Source organism: Lontra canadensis, unplaced genomic scaffold (assembly GCF_010015895.1).
Source record: "Lontra canadensis isolate GAN:19392208 unplaced genomic scaffold, GSC_riverotter_1.0 scaffold135, whole genome shotgun sequence".
NCBI lineage: Eukaryota > Metazoa > Chordata > Mammalia > Carnivora > Mustelidae > Lontra > Lontra canadensis.
In genome coordinates this window covers 2,031,400-2,056,530 of record NW_022631129.1, presented here as the reverse complement: position 1 = coordinate 2,056,530, position 25,131 = coordinate 2,031,400, and the positions used below count along the sequence as shown (strand labels likewise).

At 37.5% G+C, this 25,131-nt stretch overlaps 1 protein-coding gene across 3 annotated transcripts in view; it reads left to right on the top strand.

Moving 5' to 3' along the window:
• Positions 1–25,131, top strand: part of GABRG3 (gamma-aminobutyric acid type A receptor subunit gamma3) — a 614,083-nt gene that overhangs the window by 38,439 nt on the left and 550,513 nt on the right. For all 3 annotated transcript variants that reach the window (XM_032843108.1, XM_032843107.1, XM_032843109.1), the window contains one exon: positions 17,746–17,813. In XM_032843108.1, coding sequence (XP_032698999.1) covers positions 17,746–17,813 — 68 coding nt within the window. The remainder of the gene's footprint in view (positions 1–17,745; positions 17,814–25,131) is intronic.

Below are 25,131 nucleotides of genomic sequence, written 5' to 3'. Positions count from 1 at the left end.
TATTCCATCAGACTCTAACTTTACATATGCAGAGGCTTTAAAATAGGTCCCAACAGGCCTGGCAGTTTCCCATCCCATCCTTACAGCTATCCACTGTTGCCAGAACCATCTGGATAAAGTCAGTGGTGACGCAAAGCCTCTTCTTGTTAAAGTTCTTCACAGTGAAAGTCAAACTTATTCTGGCAACAAAACAGTATAATAATTTTTATACCAACGAACGTTTTTTCAAACATATTTTCCCTTCTTTCTTGCATGCATGCTATATACCAGTTAAAGATAAAGGCACTATCTAACAATTTCAGTATCTATTTAATGATTTCCACTTTCAGACTGCCTGAGTCACTTGTTTCTATTAGCCTCACTTCACAAGGTCACTTTGTCCTGTGAGCTCTCACTGCAAACCACAGTAAACTCTACAACATGTGTAATTTTATTAGAACATATTATTTTCAACATCGTTGTCTACTTAGACACATACATCTCATTTTCTTTACTTCACTGTAGGAGTCTCACAGGTAGTTCATCTAATTTGTCCTTACTTACCCCTTGGTACAATGTTTGCACGTAGTGGGGCCATAACAAATTTTGATTGAATTTAATTAAATATTGTCTGATAACTCCATAGCCAGTCTTTTACAGTGCTTTTCATTCCTTCTTGCAGATTCAGGCTTCCATATGCTATAATTTATTAATAGTGTGAAGACTTTCCTTCAGTGTTTCTTACAGTGAAAATCTGATGCAGATGAATTCTTTCAGATTTTGTCTGACTGGAGATATATTTATTTCCCTTTGATTTTTAGAGGATATTTTTGCGGGTACACAATTATAGGTTAATATTTTTTTTTCTTTTAGTACTTAAAAAATTTTGCATCATTGTTTTCTGGCCTGTATTCTCTCTTATGATGACTCAGTCATCATTTTCCTTTTTTATATAATATTCCTTTATTTGTAGGTTCTTAAGGTTTTGTTCTTTACTGACTACTCAGCAGTTTGATAAGGACATGTCAAGATAGAGTTTTCTTTATATTTATGATTCTTGGTGTTAAATGACTCACTTAAATCTGTGATTTGATATCTTTCATCAGTTTTGGAAAATTCTTTTCTAATCTCTTCAATTTTTTTCATCCCAATATCTCTTTTTCTGAGAATCCAGTTCCATACATTTTTTCTTCATAAATCATTAGATGTAATTGGACTGTCTGAATATTTAAAAATAATTACAGTCAAGGCTCTATTAACTATCTAGGGCATCATGGCTATAAGGGAGAGCACCACAGTACTGAGAGCAGACTCCTCACACCATACTCACTCTTTATATCAGCATCTAAGTTTATTCCCATCATGGTACCCATCACTATCAAAATACCTGGTTTATGATTAGTTTACTTGTTTCCTATCTGTTTAATTCACAATGATTTAAAGTCTATGAAAGTAGGAGCTTTATGTCTTGACTATAGACTGTCCTCAGGGCCTAGAATTCTGTCTAGCTCAGTAATTAGCCACTAATTATTTGTGAGTGAATGAAGAATGTAAAGTATGAAGGTAAGGATAGGACTTACCATATACTATTAGAAAAGACAATATTAAAATGTAAATATTAATAAAACCCACTAATTGTAGTACTGAAATGTTGAATTGTAAAGGTAGATTGGAAAGTGAAATAAATTTGAAATAGTTCAGTAAAAATATTTTGTAGACTAGTGCGTAATTGGTTGTAATAGAATCACAGGATCACAGCTGGCTTTTGCCTTCATATGAGTGGAATCATGTAGCATTTGTCCTTTTGTGACTGGTTTATTTCACTTAACAAAATGTCATCAAGGTTCATCCATATTCTAGCCTATAACAGCATTACCTTCTTTTCTAGGGATGAGTAGTATTCCATTGTACTTGTGCACACATTTTCTTTATCCATTCATATATTGATTGACATTTAGGTTACTTCCATCTCTTGGCTATTATGATTTCAGAAGTTTTTAAGTTTGATGCAGTCCCATTTATCCATATTTGCCTTTGTTCTTTGGGCTTTTGATATCATATCCAAGAAATCTTTGACAAACACAAGTATCATGAATATTTTCCCATTTCGTTTTAGGAGTTTTCTAGGAGCCTTACAGTTTTAGGTATTACGTTGAGATCTTTAATACATTTTGAGTTAATTTCTCTATGTGGGGTAAAGTAAAGATATAGCTTAATTCTTTTTCACGTAGATATAGAGTTTTTCCAACATCATTTGTTGAAGAGACTGTCCTTTCCTCATTATATAGTTTTGGCACTCTTGTCAAAAATCATTAGGCCATGTACACAGGGGTTTATTTCTGGTTTTCTATTCTGTTTCATTTGTTTATATATTTGTCTTTATGCCACTACCACACTGACTTTGTTACTGTTGCTTTGTAGTATTTTAGGGATATGTGAGACTGCTAACTTGAGCCTTTTCCTTTTTAAGACTATTATGGCCTTTAAGGTCCCTTGAGATTCAATATGGACTTTAGAATGGGATTTTTTATTTCTGCCAAAAATGTCATTGGTATTTTGGGTAGATTGACATCTTAAAAATATTAAGTCTTCCAGCCCATGAACACAGGATGTCTTTCCATTTACTGGTGTCTTCTTTAACTTCTATTACTAATGTGTTATAGTTTTTAGCACACAAGTCTTTTGCTCCTTTGGTTGAATTTATTCCTAAGTATTCTTTTCTTTTTGATGTTATTATAACTGGAGCTGTTTTTTAAATTTCTTTTCCAGATTGTTCATTGTTAGTGTATAGAAATTCAACTGATTTTTGTGATTTTATATCCTGCAACTCCGATGAGTGTGTGTGTGTATTTTCATATGTTGAACTAACTTGTATTCCAGGAATAAATCCCACTTGGTCATAGTATATAGTCCTTTTAATTTCCTGTTTCTGTTTGCTAGTATTTTGTTGAGAGTATTTTATCAGACTTCAGAGATACTGCTCTGTAGTTTTCTCTTCTTGTAGGTCTTTGGCTAGGTTTAGTATTAGAGTCATGATAGCAGCCTCACTGAATGAGCTTGGAAATATTTTCCTCCTCTTCAGTTTCTTGGAATGGTTTGGGGAGGATTTTTAATTCTTCAAATGTTTAGTAGAAATCAGTAGTGAAGCCCTCTGGTCCTGGGCTGTTCTGTGTTAAGAGATTTTCATTGCTAATTCAATATCCTTTCTAGTTATTGGTCTGTTAAGATTTCTTTTTTTTTTTTTTTTTCATGATTTAGACTTGGTAGGTTGTATGTTTCCATTAACTTATCCATTTGTTCCAGGTTATGCAAATTTGTTGGTGTATAATTGTTTGTTATTATAACCGCTTTTATTTCTGTTTTATTTCAGTTGTAAGTCCCCTCTTCCAATGATAATTTTAGTGATTTGAGTTTTCTCTCCTTTACTCTTAGTGTAGCTAAGAGGTTGTCACTTTTGTGGATTATTCTGAAGAATCAACTTCTGGTTTTAATTTTTTTCTGTTGTTTTTCTATTATCTATTATGTTTAAGTCTTCTAAAATCATCATTATTTTCTTTCATCTGCTAACTTTTAGTTTAGTTTTTCAAGTTCCTTGAGATGCAAAGTTAGGTTATTGACTTAAGATCTTTCTTCTTCTTCCTCCTCCCGTCCTTCTCCCCCCAACCCCTTCTTCTTCTTTTTAATGCAGGTGTTTGCTGGTATAAAGTTCCCCTTTACTACTATCTCTGCATCTCATAAGTTTTGGTATTTGAGTTTTTGTTTTCATTTGTTTCCAGATACTTTCAAATTTCATGTGATTTCTTCTTTGACCCACTGGTTGTTTAAGAGTGAGTTAATTCTCACATATGTGTTTAATTCTCACTTCTCACAGTGATTCCTAGTTTCATTACATTATAGTCAGAGAAGATAGTTTGTATGCGTGCTTTCAATATTCTTAAAATTAAGACTTGTTTTGTGACCTAACATATTGTTGTATGGAGTGTTTTACATCTATCTGTTAGGTGCATTGGTCTGTAATGTCGTCAGATTTCCTGTTTCCTTATTGATCTTCTTCCTGGTTGTTATATCCATAACTGAAAGTGGGGTGCTGAATCTTTTACTAATAATGTGTTGCTGTCTATTATTTTTTTTCCTTTCGTTCTGCCAATATTTACTTTATATATTTGGGAGCTCTAACATTAGGTGCATATATTTTTATATCTTCCTGGTAAATTGGCCTTTATTGTCATTATATAATGGCATACTTTGTTTCATGTGACACTTCTGGTCTTAAAGTTTCTTTCATCTTATATACATATGGCCTCTCCTGCTCTTTTTGGGTTCCCATTTACACGTAATAAGTTTTTCATCTTTCACTTTCAGCTAATGTGTGTCCTTAGATCTAGTGTGAATCTCTTGTAGACAGCAATTTGGATCTTGGTTTTTTTGTTTTTTTTTTTTTTAACTATTGAGCCAGTCTGTGTTTGTATCTTTTAATTGAGGCATTTCATCCATTTACCTTTTTTTTTTTTTTTAAGAGAGAGAGAGAGAGGGAAAGAGAGATAGAGACAGAGAGAGAGCAAGAGGAAGCATGAGTGAGCAGACGAGGGGCAGAGGAGAGAGAGAGAATCTTAAGTAGGCTACATATGGAGCTCAATCTCAAATACTGAGAACATGACCTGAGCCAAAACCAGAGTCAGATGCTTAATCTACTGAGCCACCCAGGTGCCACAATCCATTTACTTTTAAAGTGATTATTGATATGGAGGGACTTATACTGCCATTTTAGTGTCTTCTGTATGTCTTACAGTTTTTTGTCCCTTTTTCCCTTTCAGTGCATTCTTTCATTTATTTTTTGTGGTGACATATTTTGATACCCTTCTCATTTCCCTTTGTTTTTATTTATAAGATACTTTCTTTGTGTTATACAAAACATCTTAAAGTTATAATTATCTATGTTAAACTGATGACAACTTCAATTTCATATAAAAACTCTACTTTTTTGCATCTCTGTACCTCCTGAAAACTTTATGCTTTTGATGACACAAATTACTTATTTTTATATTGTGTATTCATTAACATAGATTTATAGTTATGTTCTATGCTTTTAAAAATCTTTATGATATTTTTTAAAGATTTTATTTATTTATTTGACAGACAGAGATCACCAGTAGGCAGAGAGGCAGGCAGAAAGAGAGGAGGAAGCAGGCTCCCCGCTGAGCAGAGAGCCTGATGCGGGGCTTGATCCCAGGACTGGGAATCATAACCTGAGCCGAAGGCAGAGCTTTAACCCACTGAGCCACCCAGGTGCCCTCTTCATGATATTTAAAGTGATTTATGTACCTACATTACAATACGCCATAATTATATATTTATTTATATACCTTTACCAGGTATTTTATATTTTTGTATAGTTTTGTGTTTCTATTTATTATCTTTTTGCTTCAGCTTGAAGGACTGCCTTCAGCATTTCTTATAGGGCAGGACTAGCGGTGATGAACTTCTTCAGTTTTTGTTTAGCTGGGAAAGTTTTAATTTTGCCTTCATTTTTGAAGGACAGTTTTGCCAGACATAGTATTCTTGCTTGTCAGTTTTATCTTTCAGCACTTTGATTATATCATCCAATTACCATGGAGCCATCAAAGTTTAAGCTGAGAAATCCAGTGATGATCTAGTAGGAGCTCCCATATATATGAAGAGTCACTTTTCTGTTTTCAAGATTCTCTCTCTGTCTGTGATTTTTTGAGTTTGATTATGATGTGTCTCTATGTAGATCTTTTAAGATTATCTTACTTGAAGTTCCTTGAGCTTTTTCAATTTGTATGTCCATTTATCTCCTCCAAATTAGGATATTTTTTGTCATAATTTCTTCAAATAGGCTCTGCATTTTTGTTTCTTTTCTTTCTGGAACCTCCATATATTTATGTTGTTCTGCTTGATGTTATTACAAAAATCCCTTAGGCTAGCTTCATTTTTCTACATTCTTTTTATTTTTGTTTTTCCAGCTTGGTAATTTTGAATGTCCTGTCTTTGAAATTACTCATTTTTTTTCTTCTGTTTGGTCAAGTCTGCTCCTGTGTTCCTCAAGTGAATTTTTTCAATTCAGTTATTGTAATTTTCAGCCCCCAAATTTCTGTTTGGTTTTTCTTCATGATTTCTATATCTTTGATATTCTCATTTTTCTCATGTATCATTTTCTTTATTTCAGTTGGTTGTCTGCCTGTACTCTCTTTTCATTCATTGAGCATCCTTATGGTGGTTATTTTGAATTCTTTGGTAATTAATATATTTCTGTTTAATTTCCTGGAGATTTAACATATTTATTTAAACCCTGTTTCTCTTACCTTCTGTGGGATTTAGGCATTTGAAAAATCAATGACTTCTCCCAGTCTTTGTGGTCTGGTTTCATATTGGGAAGAAATCTTGCCTGCGATGCATCCTCCTTGGGCTTTTTCTTGTAATAGAATTGAAGAGGTTTGCCAGTACTTCCCAGGAGCTTCACCTGGTGTCTGACTGCTGTACTGAGGCCTCTCCAGTGTTGTAGCAAACTAGGCTGGAGCTCTTCTTAATGTTTTTGTGGGATACCGCAGATTTTGCTGGTTGACCAAACCATAGTGATGGCTCTTGTTCTCAGTAGTCCCCAACCTGATGCCCATTTCCTGTCAGTGCTTAAATTCACACAAGACAGAAAGTAGCTCCTGGGGCAATTCTCCCAATAGTCAAAATGTTGAATGTATATACTAACCCTTATTTTTTCCTCTCCAGGGAGAAGTTGGGAAATAGGAGCTTTGTCTTGATATTTTCTCTCAATGTTAGGGGAAAGGCCTCTGGTGAGTGGGTGCCATGAATTTTCTTGCTGGGCTTCCACGTGGCTGGCTTCAAGTTCACCTGGGGTGCAGAGACCTCTTAACTGGCTTTTGGACTTCTCACAAAGGCAGCTATTAAGTTGGGTTCTTTGTTGGGGTAGGAGGATCTGGAGCTTCCTTTTCAACCATCTTGCTGGTATTGCTCTGTTATGCATTTTTTTATTAATTTTTAAATTTTTAAAATAAACATATAATGTATTTTTATCCCCAGGGGTATAGGTCTGTGAATCGCCAGGTTTACACACTTCATAGCACTCACCATAGCACATACCCTCCCCAATGTCCATAACCCCACCCCGCCTCTCTCGACCCCCCGCCCCCAGCAACCCTCAGTCTGTTTTTTGAGATTGGGTCTTTTATGGTTTGTCTCCCTCCCAATCCCATCTTCTTTCATTTTTTCTTTTCCTACCCCCAAACCCTCCATGTTGCATCTCCACTTCCTCATATCAGGGAGAGCGTATGATAGTTGTCTTTCTCCAATTGACTTATTTCACTAAGCATAATACCCTCTAGTCCCATCCACGTCATCGCAAATGGCAAGATTTCATTGCTTTTGATGCCTTCATAGTATTCCATTGTATATGTATATCACCTCTTCTTTATCTATTATTCTGTTGATGGACATCTAGGTACTTTCCATAGTTTGGCTATTGTGTACATTGCTGTTATAAACATTCGGGTGCACGTGCCCCTTTGGAGCACCACGTTTGTATCTTTAGGGTATATACCCAGTAGTGCAACCTCTGGGTCATAGGGTAACTCTATTTTCAGTTTTTTGAGGAAGCTCCACACTGTTTTCCAGAGTGGTTGAACCAGCTTGCATTCCCACTAACAGTGTAGGAGGGTTCCCTTTTCTCCACATCCTCGCCAGCATCTATCATTTCCTAACTTGTTAATTTTAGCCATTCTGACTGGTGTGAGGTGGTATCTCATTGTGGTTTTGATTTGTATTTCCCTGATGCCGAGTGATGTGGAGCACTTTTTCATGTGTCTGTTGGCCGTCTGGATGTCTTCTTTGCAGAAATGTCTGTTCATGTACTCTGCCTATTTCTTGATTGGATCGTTTGTTCTTTGGGTGTTGAGTTTGTTAAGCTCTTTATAGATTTTGGATACTAGCCCTTTATCTGATATGTCATTTGCAAATATCTTCTCCCATTCTGTCAGTTGTCTTTTGGTTTTGGTAATTGTTTCTTTTGCTGTGCAAAAGCTTTTGATCTTGATGAAATCCCAATAGTTCATTTTTGCCCTTTCTTCTGTTGTCTTTGGTGATGTTCCTAGGAAGAAGTTGCTGTGGCTGAGGTCAAAGAGGTTGCTGCCTGTGTTGTCCTCAAGGATTTTGATGGATTCCTTTCTCACATTGAGGTCCTTCATCTATTTTGAGTCTATTTTCATGTGTGGTGTAAGGAAATGGTCCAATTTCATTTTTCTGCATGTGGCTGTCCAATTTTCCCAGCACTGTTTGTTGAAGCGGCTGTCTTTTTTCCATTGGACATTCCTTCCTGCTTTGTCAAAGATTAGCTGACCATAGAGTTGAGGGTCTATTTCTGGGCTCTCTATTCTGTTCCATTGATCTATGTGTCTGTGTTTGTGCCAGTACCATACTGTCTTGATGATGACAGCTATGTAATAGAGTTTGAAGTCTGGAATTGTGATGGCACCATCTGTTATGCATTTTAAAGTATAGTAGGATCTCTCAGATAGCATGCCTCTCATACCATTCTCAATCTTCTCATTGTTTAAATTTGTTAGTTTTTCATATCTACTAAAATTCTATTGGTGAATACAGTTTGATATTCCCAGTTAGGTAGTAGAAAGGACAAGGTGTTATCATGAAGAACATTTTTAAAATGTATCATTCCTGTTAATGTCCAGTTATACTCATGCTTGGAGGAAAACTCACTTTAAACACTCAGTTTACAGATGTAGAAAATGAGCCACAGAAAATTTAAATTATTTTCACAAGGTGGTGTGGCTACTTCAGAGTCAAATTTATAAGATTATTACACTTTGTGGATGCCTTTTTAAATTCTTTTATCCTCTTATCACCAAACTCTTTTAAGAGGTGGAGATTTATATACCCATTGGAGTTCTGAAGTTGTGGTTCTGAGCTGTAGTGCTCTTTTCATTCTTTTGAGAATATGAATTCTCAGGCTGTCTACCTCAGTAATACATTTTTATCCTAGTGCATACAAAAATGGAATCTCACTGTTTGACTTCTTTCATATTACTTATCAGGTGTAACCTAGGTCTGAGGTGATAACAACTGTATCTTGATCTTTTAGCTCTTGTTGGCCCACTTGAGATCACACACTTACAGAAAGATTGGGAAAGACATAGGGCTTTAGCGTTGGCATCTATAGTTCTGGGATTGGGGGAGGTGGGATTAGCTGTAAACCTTATAATGGAATGTCAGAACCAGGTTAACTGGCCAAGTAGGAACCCTAATAGAGTTGAAATGGGACCCACAGTAGTGCTCTCAATGCTGCAGTTGTTCATTCTATGTACCTCTTCCCTCCCAAATTCCTTCACCCATTCCCCCATTCTAGGTTACTAGTATTCTTCTAGCTAGAGAAAGGCATTTAAAAACACCTCTCTACTGACATGGTATAGATGGACTTATTGTAAGACTCAGAGGCAGTATTTGCATTTTCAGGAGTTTGGAAAGATTGTTTGTGATGATGATGATGATGATGATGGTGATGGTGATGGTGATGGTGATGATAAACTGAAGTCATTTTTTAAAGATTTTATTTATTTATTTGAGACACAGAGAGAGAGCGTGCACACAAACAGGGGGAGGAGCAGAGAGAGGGAGAAACAGGCTCCCTGCTGAGCAGGGAGACTTAGAGGGCTAGATCATAGGACTCTGGGATCATGACCTGAGCCAAAGGAAGATTCTTAATGCACTGAGCCACCCAGGTGCCTCCCTACCCCCAATGGAAGTCATTGTTATCCAGAATTCCTTTAAGCCTCATTGCCAAAGTTAAGCCTCTGGGGAGTTGTGGGTGAACCCTGAGATTTTGCTCTAGTGAGGCTGCAGAATCCTGGATGAGTCACCTCCTCAATCATGTTTTTAAATGACCATCTTTCAAATGGGAATGAGAATACTAGATATTGATTAGATGCAAATGCTTATTACCATGCAATGTGATGGATATTAATACTTTTTTCTATGAGCATCAGCAGGAGGGGAGGCAAAGCTTAAAGGGACGTTGGCGATGGAGTCCCTTCCTAATGTCAGGCTACCTAATGTGTCATCTTCCCCAGTGGTACTCTTAGTTCAGGTAAAGGAAGGGGGCAATAAATTGGAGGGGCCAACAACAGGTGAGTTCCCACTTTTTCCTCAAAGGCAACAAAGATTAGAAGGGAGTTTATCACCTATAAGAAGAGCCTTATTGTTTAATCTCATGAGCATGAGTTGGTATTACTTATTTCTCTTTTTTTAAAATTCATTTGCAGATATTTAAATATTTCTCAGTATATTTAAATTTCTCATGATAAAATAGAATTTAAGTGACCAGAATGACTTTTAGACATAAATATTAGTTGAAAGGCAACACATGGAAGATTTTGGCATTCTTTTCTCCATCAAACTGCAGGGGTTCCAGCAGTCATAGCAAACATTTAGTGAGCACCTACTACTTACTTCACAACAGTTTAACCACCCCTTTCGAGCCCCCATCATGATTTAGGTCCTATTATCAGCTCATCTTATACTTAGTGGGACTGAGGCACAGAGATGTTAAGTAAGACACCTTTCGGGATTACAGAACTGGTAAATGGCAGAGCCTCTTGGACAGCCAGGCAATATGCTCTTCTGGCTGTGTTGCCTCACTTAGCACATTTGCTCAGTGTTCTTTGGGGTCCCATTCCTCCTCCATCTTGCGACCAGTCTGGGGCCAACTCATGAAGGATTGCCTTCTGTGGAGAGCTATAATCACTTGGAGCTTTCCCTCACTCTGCATCTTCTATTCTTGTCAATACTTACTGCCCCTATATTACATCTATTCTAATCTGTTTCTGTCACTGCTTATTTCTTGCTTGTTTACGAATGAATATAAATGGTTTCATTTGCTCTTGCAACTCTCTCAATGCCACTCTCGGCTTTTACCTCTCTCAGGGAGTTAATGCAATTTCCATTGTAACAGATGCCTATTTCCAGGAGTACCCTTGTCTTGGACAATCTTTTATCAGTCTTGACCAATTGACTACTACTTGCATCAATCTGTGGTTGTCATCATGTTCCAGGGGACATTTAAAATTGATTCTTCCTGTTGTAGTTTGGAATCTCATGTGAACATTTAACATGTAAAATTCATTTAAATATAATAAAACCACCATTTTCAGGAACCATAGTTATCCAGTATACAATGAGTACCTACTGTGTGCCAGGAATTGTGGCAGATGCTGTGGGAAAGGGTCAAACTGGATTACCTGTAGACCCCTCTCTCCAGGGGCCAGTCCTCAGTGGGAATGTTAAGGGATGCTCATGACCTAAAAGTATCAAATAACCTAACAATATGTAGATTCACAGAAAGGCTATTGAACTTTTTCTCTCAGTTATGGCATGTAAAATAATTTTTCCTAATAGACCCCAGGCACTTAGTGAAAATTTGTATAAGACTATCTTCTGTAAGAGATATTAATCAAATGACTGAGAAAAACCAAATGATTATTAGATTGGGTCTTTGTGGTCTCTGAGGCTTACCACTTCAATATGCTGGGTATTTTGTGTAAATCTTTAAACTCATTCCTTCTGGGATGGATTCCTGCTCTTTTACCTTTCCCAGAGAAATTGACGCCAACTCACCCAGGGTCCCATGAACCCACATTGCAGCAAACATGACTCCTCTGTTTTCTACTGTGTTTTTGTGTTTTTTAAGTTTTCTCCTCCAATTCTTCTAAAGTAAAACATGCTGTCATAATTCTATGGTTTTAGAGAGGAATGGGATGCTTTGGTAAGTTAAGCATCTGACCTTATTTTGAGGCGTCAATGATATATTTGATTCATTGAATGACATTGGTGCTCACCTCTAGGGCCCAGAACCAGAACAGCAACCACCAAATTTGGCAGGCAGAAAAATGAAAGATGTTTGTTAAGATTTATATGTAACTGGGAAGCAGTAAACTGGTGGCAGATTATACAGAAATGTTTTTATTACCTGTTTTGTTCAGGTTTGGCATTGTGGACAGCTGCTAAGAAGTATTCATTTATGATACATCAATGCAGTCCCTTAACAGATAACTTGTTGGGAATTTTGGAAATGAAATTTGATTTATTTTTCTATTTACAAGAGGGGCTGAATTTATCTAATAGGAATCTTATTCTATATTAGATGTGCTTTTGGATGTCAAGCATCAAAAAAATAGACTTTCTTGCATTGAAACAACTTAATTTACTTTTTATCATGACAGCTTTCCTTTTGTGTCCACAGTAAACAAGACAGGCTTTAAGCAGCATTCTGAAAAGCAAAATTCAGCCATGTGCCCTAAGGTTCATCAGTAGACAGACCCACCCTAGACTTATACTCTTCCCCCAGTGAGGCCACTCTGACAGGTGCCATTTCTTATCTGTGCATCTGGGTCATCTTCTCAGCTCCTGACTGTTAATTATTATTATTATTTTTTTTTTTTGGAGTATGGAATGGTTTCTTTTTTTATTAATTTTTTAATTTTTTAATAAACATATAATGTATTATTAGTCCCAGTGGTATAAGTCTGTGAATCGCCAGGTTTACACACTTCACAGCACTCACCATAGCACATACCCTCCCCAGTGTCCATAACCCCACCACCCTCTCCCTACCCGCCTCCCCCCGCCTCAGTTTGTTTTGTGAGATTAAGAGTCTCTTATGGTTTGTCTCCCTCCCAATCCTATCTTGTTTCATTTATTCTTTTCCTATCCCCCAAACCTCCCACATTGCATCTCCACTTCCTCATATCAGGGAGATCATATGATAGTTGTTGTTCTCCAATTGACTTATGTCGCTAAGCATGATACGCTCTAGTTCCATCCACGTCATTGTAAATGGCAATATTTCATTTCTTTTGATGGGTGCATAGTATTCCATTGTGTATATAAACCACATCTTCTTTATCCATTCATCTGTTGAGGGACATCTAGGTTCTTTCCATAGTTTAGCTATTGTGGACATTGCTGCTATAAACATTCGGGTGCACGTGTCCCTTTGGATCACTACGTTTGTATCTTTAGGGTAAATACCCAGTAGTGCAGTTGCTGGGTCATAGGGTAGCTCTATTTTCAACTTTTTGAGGAGCCTCCATGTTGTTTTCTAGAGTGGTTGCACCAGCTTACATTCCCACACACAGTGTAGGAGGGTTCTCCTTTCTCCACATCCTTGCTAGCATCTCTGACTGATAATTCTTGAATACTTGTTCTAAGAGGAGGAAGCCCATGGTTGAGTGGAGAAAACTAACAAAATAGGTCTGTGCATTGGTTTTGTGTCAGAAGCAAGTAGAAGTGCAGTCTACATTGCTGCCTTTTGGGCCACATACCTCTTTTAAGGGAATGAATGTGGTTGACCGCTGTCACAGCTTACCCAGTGCATCTTTTCCACATTCCTTTATGCTGCACAGCTTATGAGTTTGTGATTCTTCTCAGATATACTCATTCTGAATTTATAGGAAAAAATGACACCCAAATAGGCAAGATATAATTAAAAAAGAATTGAAAACTGAACATATTAGCCTTATTTTATACTTTTTCAATTGAATCTGCCTCCTTTCACTCAGAAAATCACATCCTCTCCCCCTCTCTCCCCAGTTCTAGCTTTTTCACTTCCATGTAACTCTTCATCCTTCTATCAGCTACCCAGAGCTTAGTCTTTTTTTATTGTGGTAAGATATACATAACATGAGATTTACTATCTTGGCCACTTTTAAGTGTAGAGTTCAATGGTATCGTAGGTATTCACATTGTTTTGCAACCATTACTGCCCACCACCCATCTCCAGAACTCTTTTTATCTTGCAGTGCTAAAACTCTGCACCCATTGAACACCCACCCTCCTTTACTTTCTCCTTCAGCCTTTGGCAACCTCCATTCTTCCTTCTCTCCGTGTGAATTTTACTACTCCATGTACCTCATAGAAGTGACTTACAATGTATGTGTCTTTTTTGACTGACATATTTCACTTATTATAATATCCTTAAGGTTCATCCATGTTGTGATGTGTCATTGTATTGTGTATATGTATATACAAACACACATGCATATTTTAATTTTACATTTTATATTTATAATTTTAAGATTATAATGTTTTGATATCTTAAACCCCCCCCCCCTTTTTTTTTAAATTGAGGTGAGACTGCTCCTCTGGGCCTAGCCAGTTCTTAGAGATAGCATAGGGCTTAACCAGGAGCATACCTCTGATATGCAGGCTAACCAATCCAGAGCCATAGTCCTTCTCTCTGGCCCTTACACTGCAGGAACCAATATTCTTCTGCCTTAATCATCCCCAAACCACCAAAGATTACAGGAATTATTCAAACTATTCAATCCTAATTGTTTATCCTGCCTTGCTGTGTCTCTCCTGTGGAAACCCCATTTATGATGATGGTATAAGTGCCTTCTCCCTCTGCCTTTCCCTGGCTTCTGTCTTCTGACACGGTGGTGTCTCTCCCATGTGACCCTGCAAGGCATATCTCCAGTCTCTAGGACTTGTGAATATAAGGAACTTTGTTATTCTGAGCATTTTGTCTTGTGGCTACATGTGACTGACCATCAGATAAAAGAAAACGAAACAGTGAAAATCTTCCTTTTTAAGGCTGAATGATATTCCATATGAATACACTGCATTTGTTTTATCCGTTTCTCCCTCCATGGGTACTTGGGTTGTTTCCACCTTGTTGGCTTTTGTGCATAATAGTGCTATTAACATGGGTGTACAAATATATGTTTGATTTTAATTCCTTTGGGTCTATCAGAAGAAGTGGAATTACTGGGTCATGTAATTCTATGTTTAAATTTTTTTTTTTTTTAAGAAGTGTCATACTGTTTTCCACAGTGGCTGTGTCATTTTACATTCCCACCATGAGCAAGAGTTTCAGTTTCTCCACATCCTTGCCACCACTTGTTGTTTTCCGTGGAAGTGAAGTGGTATCGTAGTGGAGATGTAGTATCTCATTGTGGTTTTGATTTGCACTCCTTTAATGACTGGTGCTGTTGAGCATCTTTTCATGTGCTTAATGGTCATTTGCATATCTTTGAAGTAATGTCTAAGTCCTTGACTGTTTTTAAATCAGGATTTTTGCTTATTTGTTGTTGAGTTGCAGGAGTTCATTCTATGTCAACCATGTATCAGATATGTGATTTGCAAATATTCTTTCCCAATCTGTGGGTTGCCTTTCCATTCTGTTGACTGTTTCTGATACACAGAAGTTTTTAATTTTGATGCAGTCTAATTTATTTATTTATTTTTTGTTGCCTGTGCTTTTGGTGTCATATCCAAGAAATCATTGTCAACTGCAGTGTCATGAAGGTTTTATCCTATGTTTTCTTTTAAGAATTTTGTAGTTTCTGGTTTAACTTTGGGTCTTTGATCCATTTTAAGTTAATTTTTGTATTTAGTAACATAAGGGTCTAACCTACTTTTACATGAGAATATCCAGTCTACCCAACACCATTTGAATGGTCTGGCCTCCTTTGTCAAAGATCATTTGGGGCACCTGGGTGGCTCAGTGGGTTAAAGCCTCTGCCTTCAGCTCAGGTCATGATCCCAGGGCTCTGGGATCGAGTCCCGCATCATCGGGCTCTCTGCTTAGCAGGAAGCCTGTTTCCCTTCCTCTCTCTGCCTGCCTCTCTGCCTACTGGTGGTCTCTGTCTGTCAAATAAATGAATAAAATCTTAAAAAAAAAAAAAAACAACAAACCTTTGTCAGGGCCTAATCTTGAGTCTTTGAATTATAAACCTTGAGCCACTTGTGAACAGTCTCTTTCCTGGGTTCCATTATCAGAGCCACTTTCTTAAAAGCTCCGTTTACTTTAGCATGATGCTGCTTAAAAGAGCATTTGCTTAGAACAGTTAATTTCCCAGCGCCTGAGTGGCTCAGTTGGTTAAGCAATTGCCTTCATCTCAGGTCATGATCCCGGAATCCTGGGATCGAATTGTGCATTGGACTTCGAGCTCCATGGGGAGTCTGCTTCTCCCTCTGACCTTCTCCCCTTTCATGCTCTCTTTCACTGTCTCTCTCTCAAATAAATAAATAAAACCTTTAAAAAGAAAACAGTTAATTTCCCCCTAGTTTTGTGTGCACATATGTGCATCTGTATGTGTGTGGTGTGTGTTTTCTAAACTGTTATCCCTTAAAACCTTCATTGCACTAATGCACTTAATACTGATTTAGTACTTCCCACTTCAAGTTGTTAAGGCTTTATGTCTCTGGGTCTTTTTTTAATTTAATGAGATTAAGAGCTCTGGGAGCCTAAACTCTAATACCATAAAATAACCAAAAAAGTCTCTTGCAAAAAGTAGGTTCTCAATTGACTGACTTAACACAGGCTTCTGTATGACATCACCAAAGGTTATGTGGTATCTGGAAACAGAAAACTTGCTGAATCCAGTGAATTTAAAGAAACGTGCTACTTACTATTTATAGTAGTTAAAAAAATCAGTCTAAAATGAAGAACAGTCCTTTTAGGAAATGTAACCACCATATACATAATATATAGAATTGTGTTGGGTTGTTTTCCAAAATGCCAACAGCTCTTTGAAACTAATATAACTTGGTTATCCTGACAGATGTTAGAGTAGTTGGCTCAAATTCATAATCATTGTTTTCATTTTCACAGAAGTCTGGAAACATGGCTTGGGCTACAGACTGCTGGGTATGCAATTTATTGAAACTGTAAGCTCACAAGTGTCACTCATAGTTCCGAAAGTAGAGTGCAGAAGTCCAATTTGTGAATGATAGGTTATTTAGTGAAACTGAAGGAAGCTTATCGAAATAATTGCAGATACAGACACTCTTATATCTGAAATGATTTGTTTCATATGCAAAGGTTCAGAGTCTTGTTCCTGTTGCTCTGGGGAAGAAATATTCTAAAATTGGTGATATCATTCCCTTTATCAGTTGCTAAGTGCAGAGAAGGGAACCTCCTTCTTTTCAAAGGGCATGAACCTCTGACTGAGATGTTGGCCAGCTCTGCAATCTCATTATTGGTCCCTGCCAAGGAAAGAGAAACTGGTTTTCTTTAAGGGGAAATAAACTAATTTTACCTCTGATGCACAATGTTGGATTACAATATCTCACCTATAAATTTTATGCCATCGTGGTTGAAACTGTAATTCCTTGACTTACTAAAGTGTTATTCATTTATTAATTATAGGATTTTAAATTTGTGGTACATTATGTTTCTTTAGGTTTTACAATAACAATAATCAATATTCCTTATTCTTCTTTGATGCATGCACTCTCCAGATCTTAGCTTTGAGTCATTTTGTTAGGCAGAACAATTAGTTAGGCAGTCAGGTGATGGCTAACCATCTCTGATATTACTCATCACTGGGAGGTTAGCTTTATAGAAAATGTTGGCAATAAGTTGCTTATGCAGTGTTTTCTGTCATTTAACATTTATCATCTTTTATTTTTTTGCCATATAATCAGCTTAACAAATATTGCAGGATATCTTTACAGTCATCTATTCCTGGCATCTTGCAGGGTATAAATGTCCTGTTTTCCAAGAGTTTGTTAAATACAAGTAAGAATTTCTCATCCTTTGAGAATTTTAAAAAGGAAGACAGGCAGGGTTTGAATTGCAACTACAAGGCAAATCCAAAAGAAAAATCCACCCCTTTCCCACATACCCATGAGGTGTTAGTACATGAGTCAAAGGAAGTTGAATACTTCTTTCCTCCATCTCTCTGACACAAGGTGTTAACACACATGTATTTTTCTCCACAGTAAAACCGACTGTAATTGACGTTGACATCTATGTTAACAGCATTGGTCCTGTGTCATCAATAAACATGGTAAGAAGCTCTTTTCTTCTCTGATCTGAAGACCTTAATATTAGTTCTTACATTCTTGTTGTGAGTTTCTGTTTGAGATTTATCATGCAAGTTTAAACTCACAACTGACTTCTTAAATCAATAGCATTGATTGGTAGTTTAAATAATGAAAATGGTTAAGAAAAATCAGGGAATGGAGTTTGTGACTCTAGTAGTGAGACATGGCTCTAGTGTTTAAAAGACATCTCACCCTCCGCCTTCTCCACACACGTATTTAATGCACATAGATTTTCAGGCGAGATTATTTGCAGTTGTGTAGTCATTGGCTATTTCTGGTTTCATTACTATTAGGGATAAATATAAATGACAGATTTTTTTTTTAAAGATTTTATTTATTTGTCAGAGAGAGAGGGAGAGAGAGCGAGCACAGGCAGACAGAATGGCAGGCAGAGGCAGAGGGAGAAGCAGGCTCCCTGCAGAGCAAGGAGCCTGATGTGGGACTTGATCCCAGGACGCTGGGATCATGACCTGAGCCGAAGGCAGCTGCTTAACCAACTGAGCCACCCAGGCGTCCCTAAATGACAGATTTTTAACTTTTGGTTCAGTTTTTCAAGACCCCAAAGAGCTGCCTTTTAGTGTTTCTTAGGAAAGGATCTGAAATTACCCAGATTATACTTTGCTCTTCAGTTTGAACTCTGGGGGTAAATAAACCACCTTATTTTTATTTATTTATTTATTTTGGCAGGAGAAAGTGTGGTATCAAGTAAGTGATTTTCCTGAGTAGGATATTCTCACAGATTTAGAAGCAAAATGAGCTCCAGAAGTAACTGCAATGTGAAAGAAGGCCTTCCCTGTAAAAAGTGCTTAGCTATGAGGAAAGTGTTGGAATGTTGGAGTACATTAGAATGAAAGTGTCCCAGGAGGTGCAGGCCGGTGTCTTGGCTCCAAGTGGAGTGTGCAAGGTTTCAAGAGCAGGCATTGGCATTTGTGGACCCAGTGATGGCAGGAACTCTTGTATGCTGGGGGCTTCTTTGTACTTTACTGCTGTACACTGGCTCCTGGATTTGCAGGGAGGGGGGTGAGGCTGAGGGTGGGGAATTGCTAAAATGCTGACTTAGATGCTGTCTTTTCATTGCAATGTTCTGTGGTTAGAAATAATCCCTCCAGAATTAGTAGCAAAAATCAGTTCTTTTCATTGCCAGATATTAAAAGTGTTCATTTTTTCTCTGATGATATAATGTTTTCTATGTAGGGGTAAAATTATATTTATGGGTGACTCACTTAAAAAAAATGTCATCCATAAATTGAGGATGGGGCACTGGCAAAACGGTGGGTATTAAGGAGGGCACGGATTGCATGGAGCTCTGGGTGTGGTGCAGAAACAATGAATACTGTTACACTGAAAAGAAATTAAAAAAAAAACACGGTGAAATGAATAAAAAAGAATTCAGTTCACATAGCCTGTGGACTGCGGATTGTAAAATGTAAATTGTAAATGTAATATTCCCTTTCCTTGATAAGTAATGAATCAGTTGACCGAATAAAGACTGTAATTCCTTCTCAGTTCATTTGTTTCTTATTCTGGAGTTTTATTTTCTTACATCAGTTCCACATTATTCATTACCCTTATGTCTAAGACTAATTTATACCCAACACTAAAAAAGAAGTGCCTCCATAGAGATATAGTTAACAAAATTATTTTAGAAAGAGGTGCTTGTATTTGTATATCGTAGGGATTTTTATGAACTCCTATAACTTTAAGATCTACTCATTGCCCAGGATTAAGCTTTGCTATTGGAATTGATAAAAATTTCTGTCTGGAGGTCATAGCTTCAGAGGAAGAGGCAAAGTAAGTGATAGTCATGTACAGAGTGATAAGGACTCTGCTAATTGGCAAACACCCTCTTGGGAAAGCTGGCAACATTTGGAATAGATTTCTCTGATGAGGTCTCAATCTGAAGCTTGATAGATAGGCAGGTGTTTGCCAAGTGGGACAGCATGGGGAAGTCCTCAAAAGATGTCGGGAAGACAGGTGTGTGACCTGATTGGGGGGATTAGGGGCTAGTGTGCTGCTTGAAAAGGCAAGGGAGTGGGATATGGTTGGGGAGCACTTGGACCTTCCTGGGACTGAGGCCCGAAGCCTTTATGAAGAGTTGGGTTTCATCCTTAGACAGACATTGGCATTTGAGAAGTGTATAGACCCACTTCCATCTAAGATATGTATGGGTCAAATTTCCTAAGATTGGTTCATATCCATCAAGATCTCTAGTCAGACCCTTTCCTCCATTTTAAAGAGAGAGAGAGAAAGTGAGAGAGAGAGAGAGAGAGAGGGAGAGTGCTCACAATTGCATGGCATACAAATGACAGTGATTTAAGTGGTGCATAAACAGTGTATCTTGGAACACTGAAAAAATAAAGTTAAAAAAAAGAAAGAAAAAAAAATCATTATTTAAAATAATTCACTTTGATCCCTCATCAAGAGGGGACGGATGATATTAAAGTGGTCTGAGTTGTTGTAAGACCTGAGAAAAATTCATGAGCATCAAAACTATATATGTTCTGCAGCAGACGCACCAAAATACTACTGTTATATTTTTTATAAATGAGATTAAATAGATAGCTTTTCCATTTAACCTCCCACTTAAAAAAAAAAAAATAGCCCAGGGGTGCCTGGGTGGCTCAGAGGGTTAAAACCTCTGCCTTTGGCTCAGGTCATGATCCTGGAGTCCTGGGATTGAGCCCCACATCAGGCTCTCTGCTCGGCGGGGAGCCTGCTTCCTCCTCCCTCTGCCTGCCTCTCTGCCTACTTGTGATCTCTGTCTGTCAGGTGAGTAAATAAATTCTTAAAAAAAATAGCCTGAATATTGTGAAATTCATTTGGTCCAATTTTTCTTTTTTTCTAGGAGTTATCTACTGCAGTGAAAGGGTAGGCCAATAAATGTTGGTTGTCTTTTATTTTTAAAGTGAAGCAAGTGTCTAAGCAACACTGGGCAAGGTGAATGATAGGAAATGCATTGCTCTGGAAATAATGGCATGTTTATAGACCGTTCTCAGCAGAACTAGAGTTGTCTAGACTATCTCCCTGTCTGTTTCCAAGATAAATATTAATATACTACTAACTTATGTCAGCTAAGCAAAACATAAAGGGTAGGCAAAGTTTTGATAGATAGATAGCCAGGCAGGCAAAGGCTTGTTTTATGGATATATAGCTCAATTAACCAATCTAGGTATATACAGGTACATTTGAATATTCAATTTTTATGTTCTCTGGGATGAATTTCTCTATTTCCTTTTTTTGTTTGTTCAGTAAACATTTGACATACAACAAAGTGTCATGCAAGGTGCTGAGTGCAGGTTAAGACAAAGTTGAGTGGGACGAGTAAGTTTAGATTCATAAACAAACTATTATGGTACATAGGAGGCCAGAGCAGAGATAGATTCAATGCCAAGTGTCCCAGAAGGTCAAATATCCCATAGCCCCGAGGGATGTTTCAAGAGGTTCATGAATCAAGAGCTTCTGAATTACTTTCTTTTTAATTTAAACATTTAATTTTTAGAAAGACTTATTTTTTTAGAGCAGTTTTAGGTTCACAACAAAGTTGAGAGGAAGGTACAGAGATTTTTCATATGCCTTCTGCCTTCACACATGTGCAGCTTTCCCCCTCATGAATATCAACCCCCTCATCCAGAGTGGTACATTTGTTACAATCAGTGAACCTATACTGACTTCTTTATCACTGAAACATTCTAGTTTACATTAAGGTTCACTCTTGGTGGTGTACATCTGTGGATCTGAACAAATGTATGAAGATGTATCCACCATTATAGGATCATACAGAATAGTTTCACTGCCCTCAAAACCCTGTTGGTGAAGCTGCTTCTCAAAGGATGAGCATTTCTAACTTGGAAATTTCCAAACTTCTAAATTCTTTTTAATAGAAATTGTGCATCATTTATTTCAAGACTAGGAATCTGAAGATCAGGAGAGCTTGCACATTTATTTTTGAGTGTTCCCTGTAAGCAACATTTTAGGAAAAGAACAAAGAAAACTAATGCTTTGATACCTTCACTGTGGTATTGACCTCATCTCCTTTGATCGTCACAAGGTCATGGTAGAGAAGATACTGCTCTTTCTACATAGTATGTTTGTAACGATTATGTAAAGCTCTTGAAGATGGAGATCCCAGAGCAATGATTCCAACTATGATCAAATGCACTTCTGTAGTCAATATTGAAATACAGCAGTAGAACTTACGGAGTTTCAGCTTTAACTTAGAAGTTGAGAAGATGAGGTCTCAGAGCGAGAGTAATGTTAGAATTGTTTTCCTTTTCTTAAAAAAAAATAAATAATAGACTTTATTTTTTTAAAGCAGCTTTAAAAATATTTTTCCAGCTTTGTTGTGATAGAACTGACATATAACAGTGTTTAAGTCTATAGTTTACAACTTGGCAATTGGATATATGTATATTGCAAAATGATTATCACAATAAGGTTGGTTAACACCTCCATCACTCCACATAGTTACTCCCCCTTTTATGTGATGAGAACCCTTAAGATCTGAACAACTTTCAAATATATAATACAATAGTTTAACTATAATCAGCATGCTGTATGTTAGCTTCCCAGAACTTATTCATCTTGATGCTGCAGGTTCGTACAATTTGACTGGTACATCTCTCCATTTCCCCCAGACCCTGACAACCATGATTCTACTCTGTGTTTCTATGATTTCCATTTCTTTAGGCTCCACATATAAATAATATCATACAGTATGTGTCATTCTCTGACTCACATCATGTAGCATAATTTTAAATTTATAGAAAAATTGGGCAGAAATCACAGAGAGTTCCCATATGCCCCCCAACACACATACATACACATCCCTTTTCCTATCATTAACATCTCTCATTAGTATGGTACATTTGTTACAATTGTTAAAAGCATATTGATATATTATTATTAGCTGAAGTCTGTAGTTTATATTAAGGTTCACTTTTGGTGTTGTACATTCTATGGGTTTTCAGCAATGTATGGTAGCATTTATCCTCCATTGTTGTATCACATAAAATATTTTCACTATACTAAAAATCCTCTGTGCCCCACCTGCTCATCCCTATGCTCTAACCCCCAGCAACTACCAACACTTTTCCTGTCTCCGTCGGTTGCCTTTTTCAGAAAGTTCTACCATTGGAATCCTAGATTATGTAGCCCTCTCAGACTAGTTTCTTTGCCTTTGTTTTTAAGAGAACTAGTACCAAGTCATCTCAGGAAATCCAAGACATATAGTGATTGATCAAACGTGATGTGACTGTAATATCTGGTTGTGATGATGTGTTACCCAGAACTGAAGGGGGTGCTCTACAAGTCCTGAGGGCAGGTCAAATATCACCAAAGTATGCTCCATGGCTTAGAATTATAAGACCTAGGGGAGGACGTGCAGCCAGGAGAAGGGGAGAACATGGGCCCGTGAAGCTTCTTGTGATGTCTGTGAACCTCATCCCATCTCCTCTCACTGTTGGCTACAGTTTTAAGAGGTGAAGCTAGGTGACCATGTGGAATCATGAAAGCCCAGGAGGAAGGAAGGTGAATGAATTCCATTACAGAAAAGTCTGTTATGACTACAGGATGCCCATTGCTCATTAAAACTTTTCTGAAGGCATCTGAGCTCAGGAAAGTCCAAAGGAAGTGCAGCCTGCAGTGCCCCAAAGACACCCTTGTTTTGGTTTTCTTTGCATTTATCCTGCTTAGGGTTTGTAGCAGTTTTGCATCTGTACTTTGATACCTTTCATCAGATTTAAAAAAAAAAATTAGCTGCTATTTCTTAAATCTGGCTTCTGCATCATTCTTTCTCCCTCTTCACTCTCTAATACTCCGGTCACATGCATGTTTAACATTTCTCCTACATTCCACTTTTCCCATATGCTTGTGGTCTTTTTGACATTCCTTTGCTCCCAGCTTCAGTCAGTGGAAAGGCTTCCAGCCTACCTTTCAGCAAACCATCTCTCCTCATCTGTGTCCAGTTATCTCCAAAAACCATATATTGAGTTCTTAATTTCATCTCTAGAATTTTAATTTGGTTGTTTCTAAGTTAGTTCTCTGGTGAAATTCTCCGTCTTGAAATCTATTTCCTTGAACACATTAATTATTAAATGTGGCTGATACCTGCAGGATCTGGCTATATGTGGCACCAGTTTTATTGCCTGTTCTGTTGATAGGCCCCATTTTCTGATGTGCCTGATAATTTTGATTATGTGCAGAAATTTGCAGAGGCTTCAGGTGATGTTGTCTCTCATGTCTGGATGTCACAGCTGGTGTGGACTGGTCTACAATCTTCCTGAGGTACTGTTGGGCTCTGTTTTTCTCCTACTCCAGGGCATACCTCCCCAAGGTTCTCAACTGAGGTCCTGGGATGCTTCCCGGGCCACTCTAAAAAGATCCTAAACTCTAGTTTTTATAATTTTATAATTTATAAATTTATGATTTTGACCAGAAAATGGCCATCAGTTTTGCTCTTCTTTTTAAGCCATTTTTATGACTGTTTTTTAATTTCTTCTCTATGTGGCTTAATCAATAAATGTATTGAGGGCAAATGAACGTTTTATGGCTCACTTCCCCACTATTTGTTTTCTCTGAAATCTTAACCTTTCATATTAGGACTCCTTGACTTCCCCAAACTCCAGTTTTGCCTCAAGCTCTACTGGGTTCTGTATTCTTAGCAGCTGCTCTCCACCCAGCTTCTCCACATCATGCACCACACTGCCAGGAAATAGATTCTGGGGAGATGACCGCAGGTGGGAAATCTGGTATATCATGGCCAGTCCACTTTCTCACCTCCTCAAATTGATTATTATTATTTTTTTCTTTAAAGAGGGAGGGAGGGGACGGAGGGGCAGATGGAGAGAGCAAGAGAACCTTAAGAAAACTCCATACCGAGCATGGAGCTGGACATGGGGTTTGATCTCACAACTCTCAGATCATGACTTGAGCCAAAATCATCAATTCAACGCTTAACTGACTGAGCCACCCTGGTGCCCCAAATTGATTTTTTAAATGTGTATTTTAATTTGATTTCTATATGTGTATTTTATCTAGCTTTTCTTTATGTTCTTAGTGAGAATGTTGGTCTAGGACAAGTGATTCCCATCATTGTCATCTACGTTTGGTTTGAAATTTTAAGTTTAGATGGAATAAAGTTTGATTTCTAATAATCAGCAAGGAAGTGATTTGGAGCCAAGAGGGAGACCCTAATGAAATATTACTGTAGGATTTTTTTTTTCTTGCTTTAGTGACCTCCCTGAACGCCTTCAGATTAGTGAAAAAGAGGAAGATTTTTAGAGT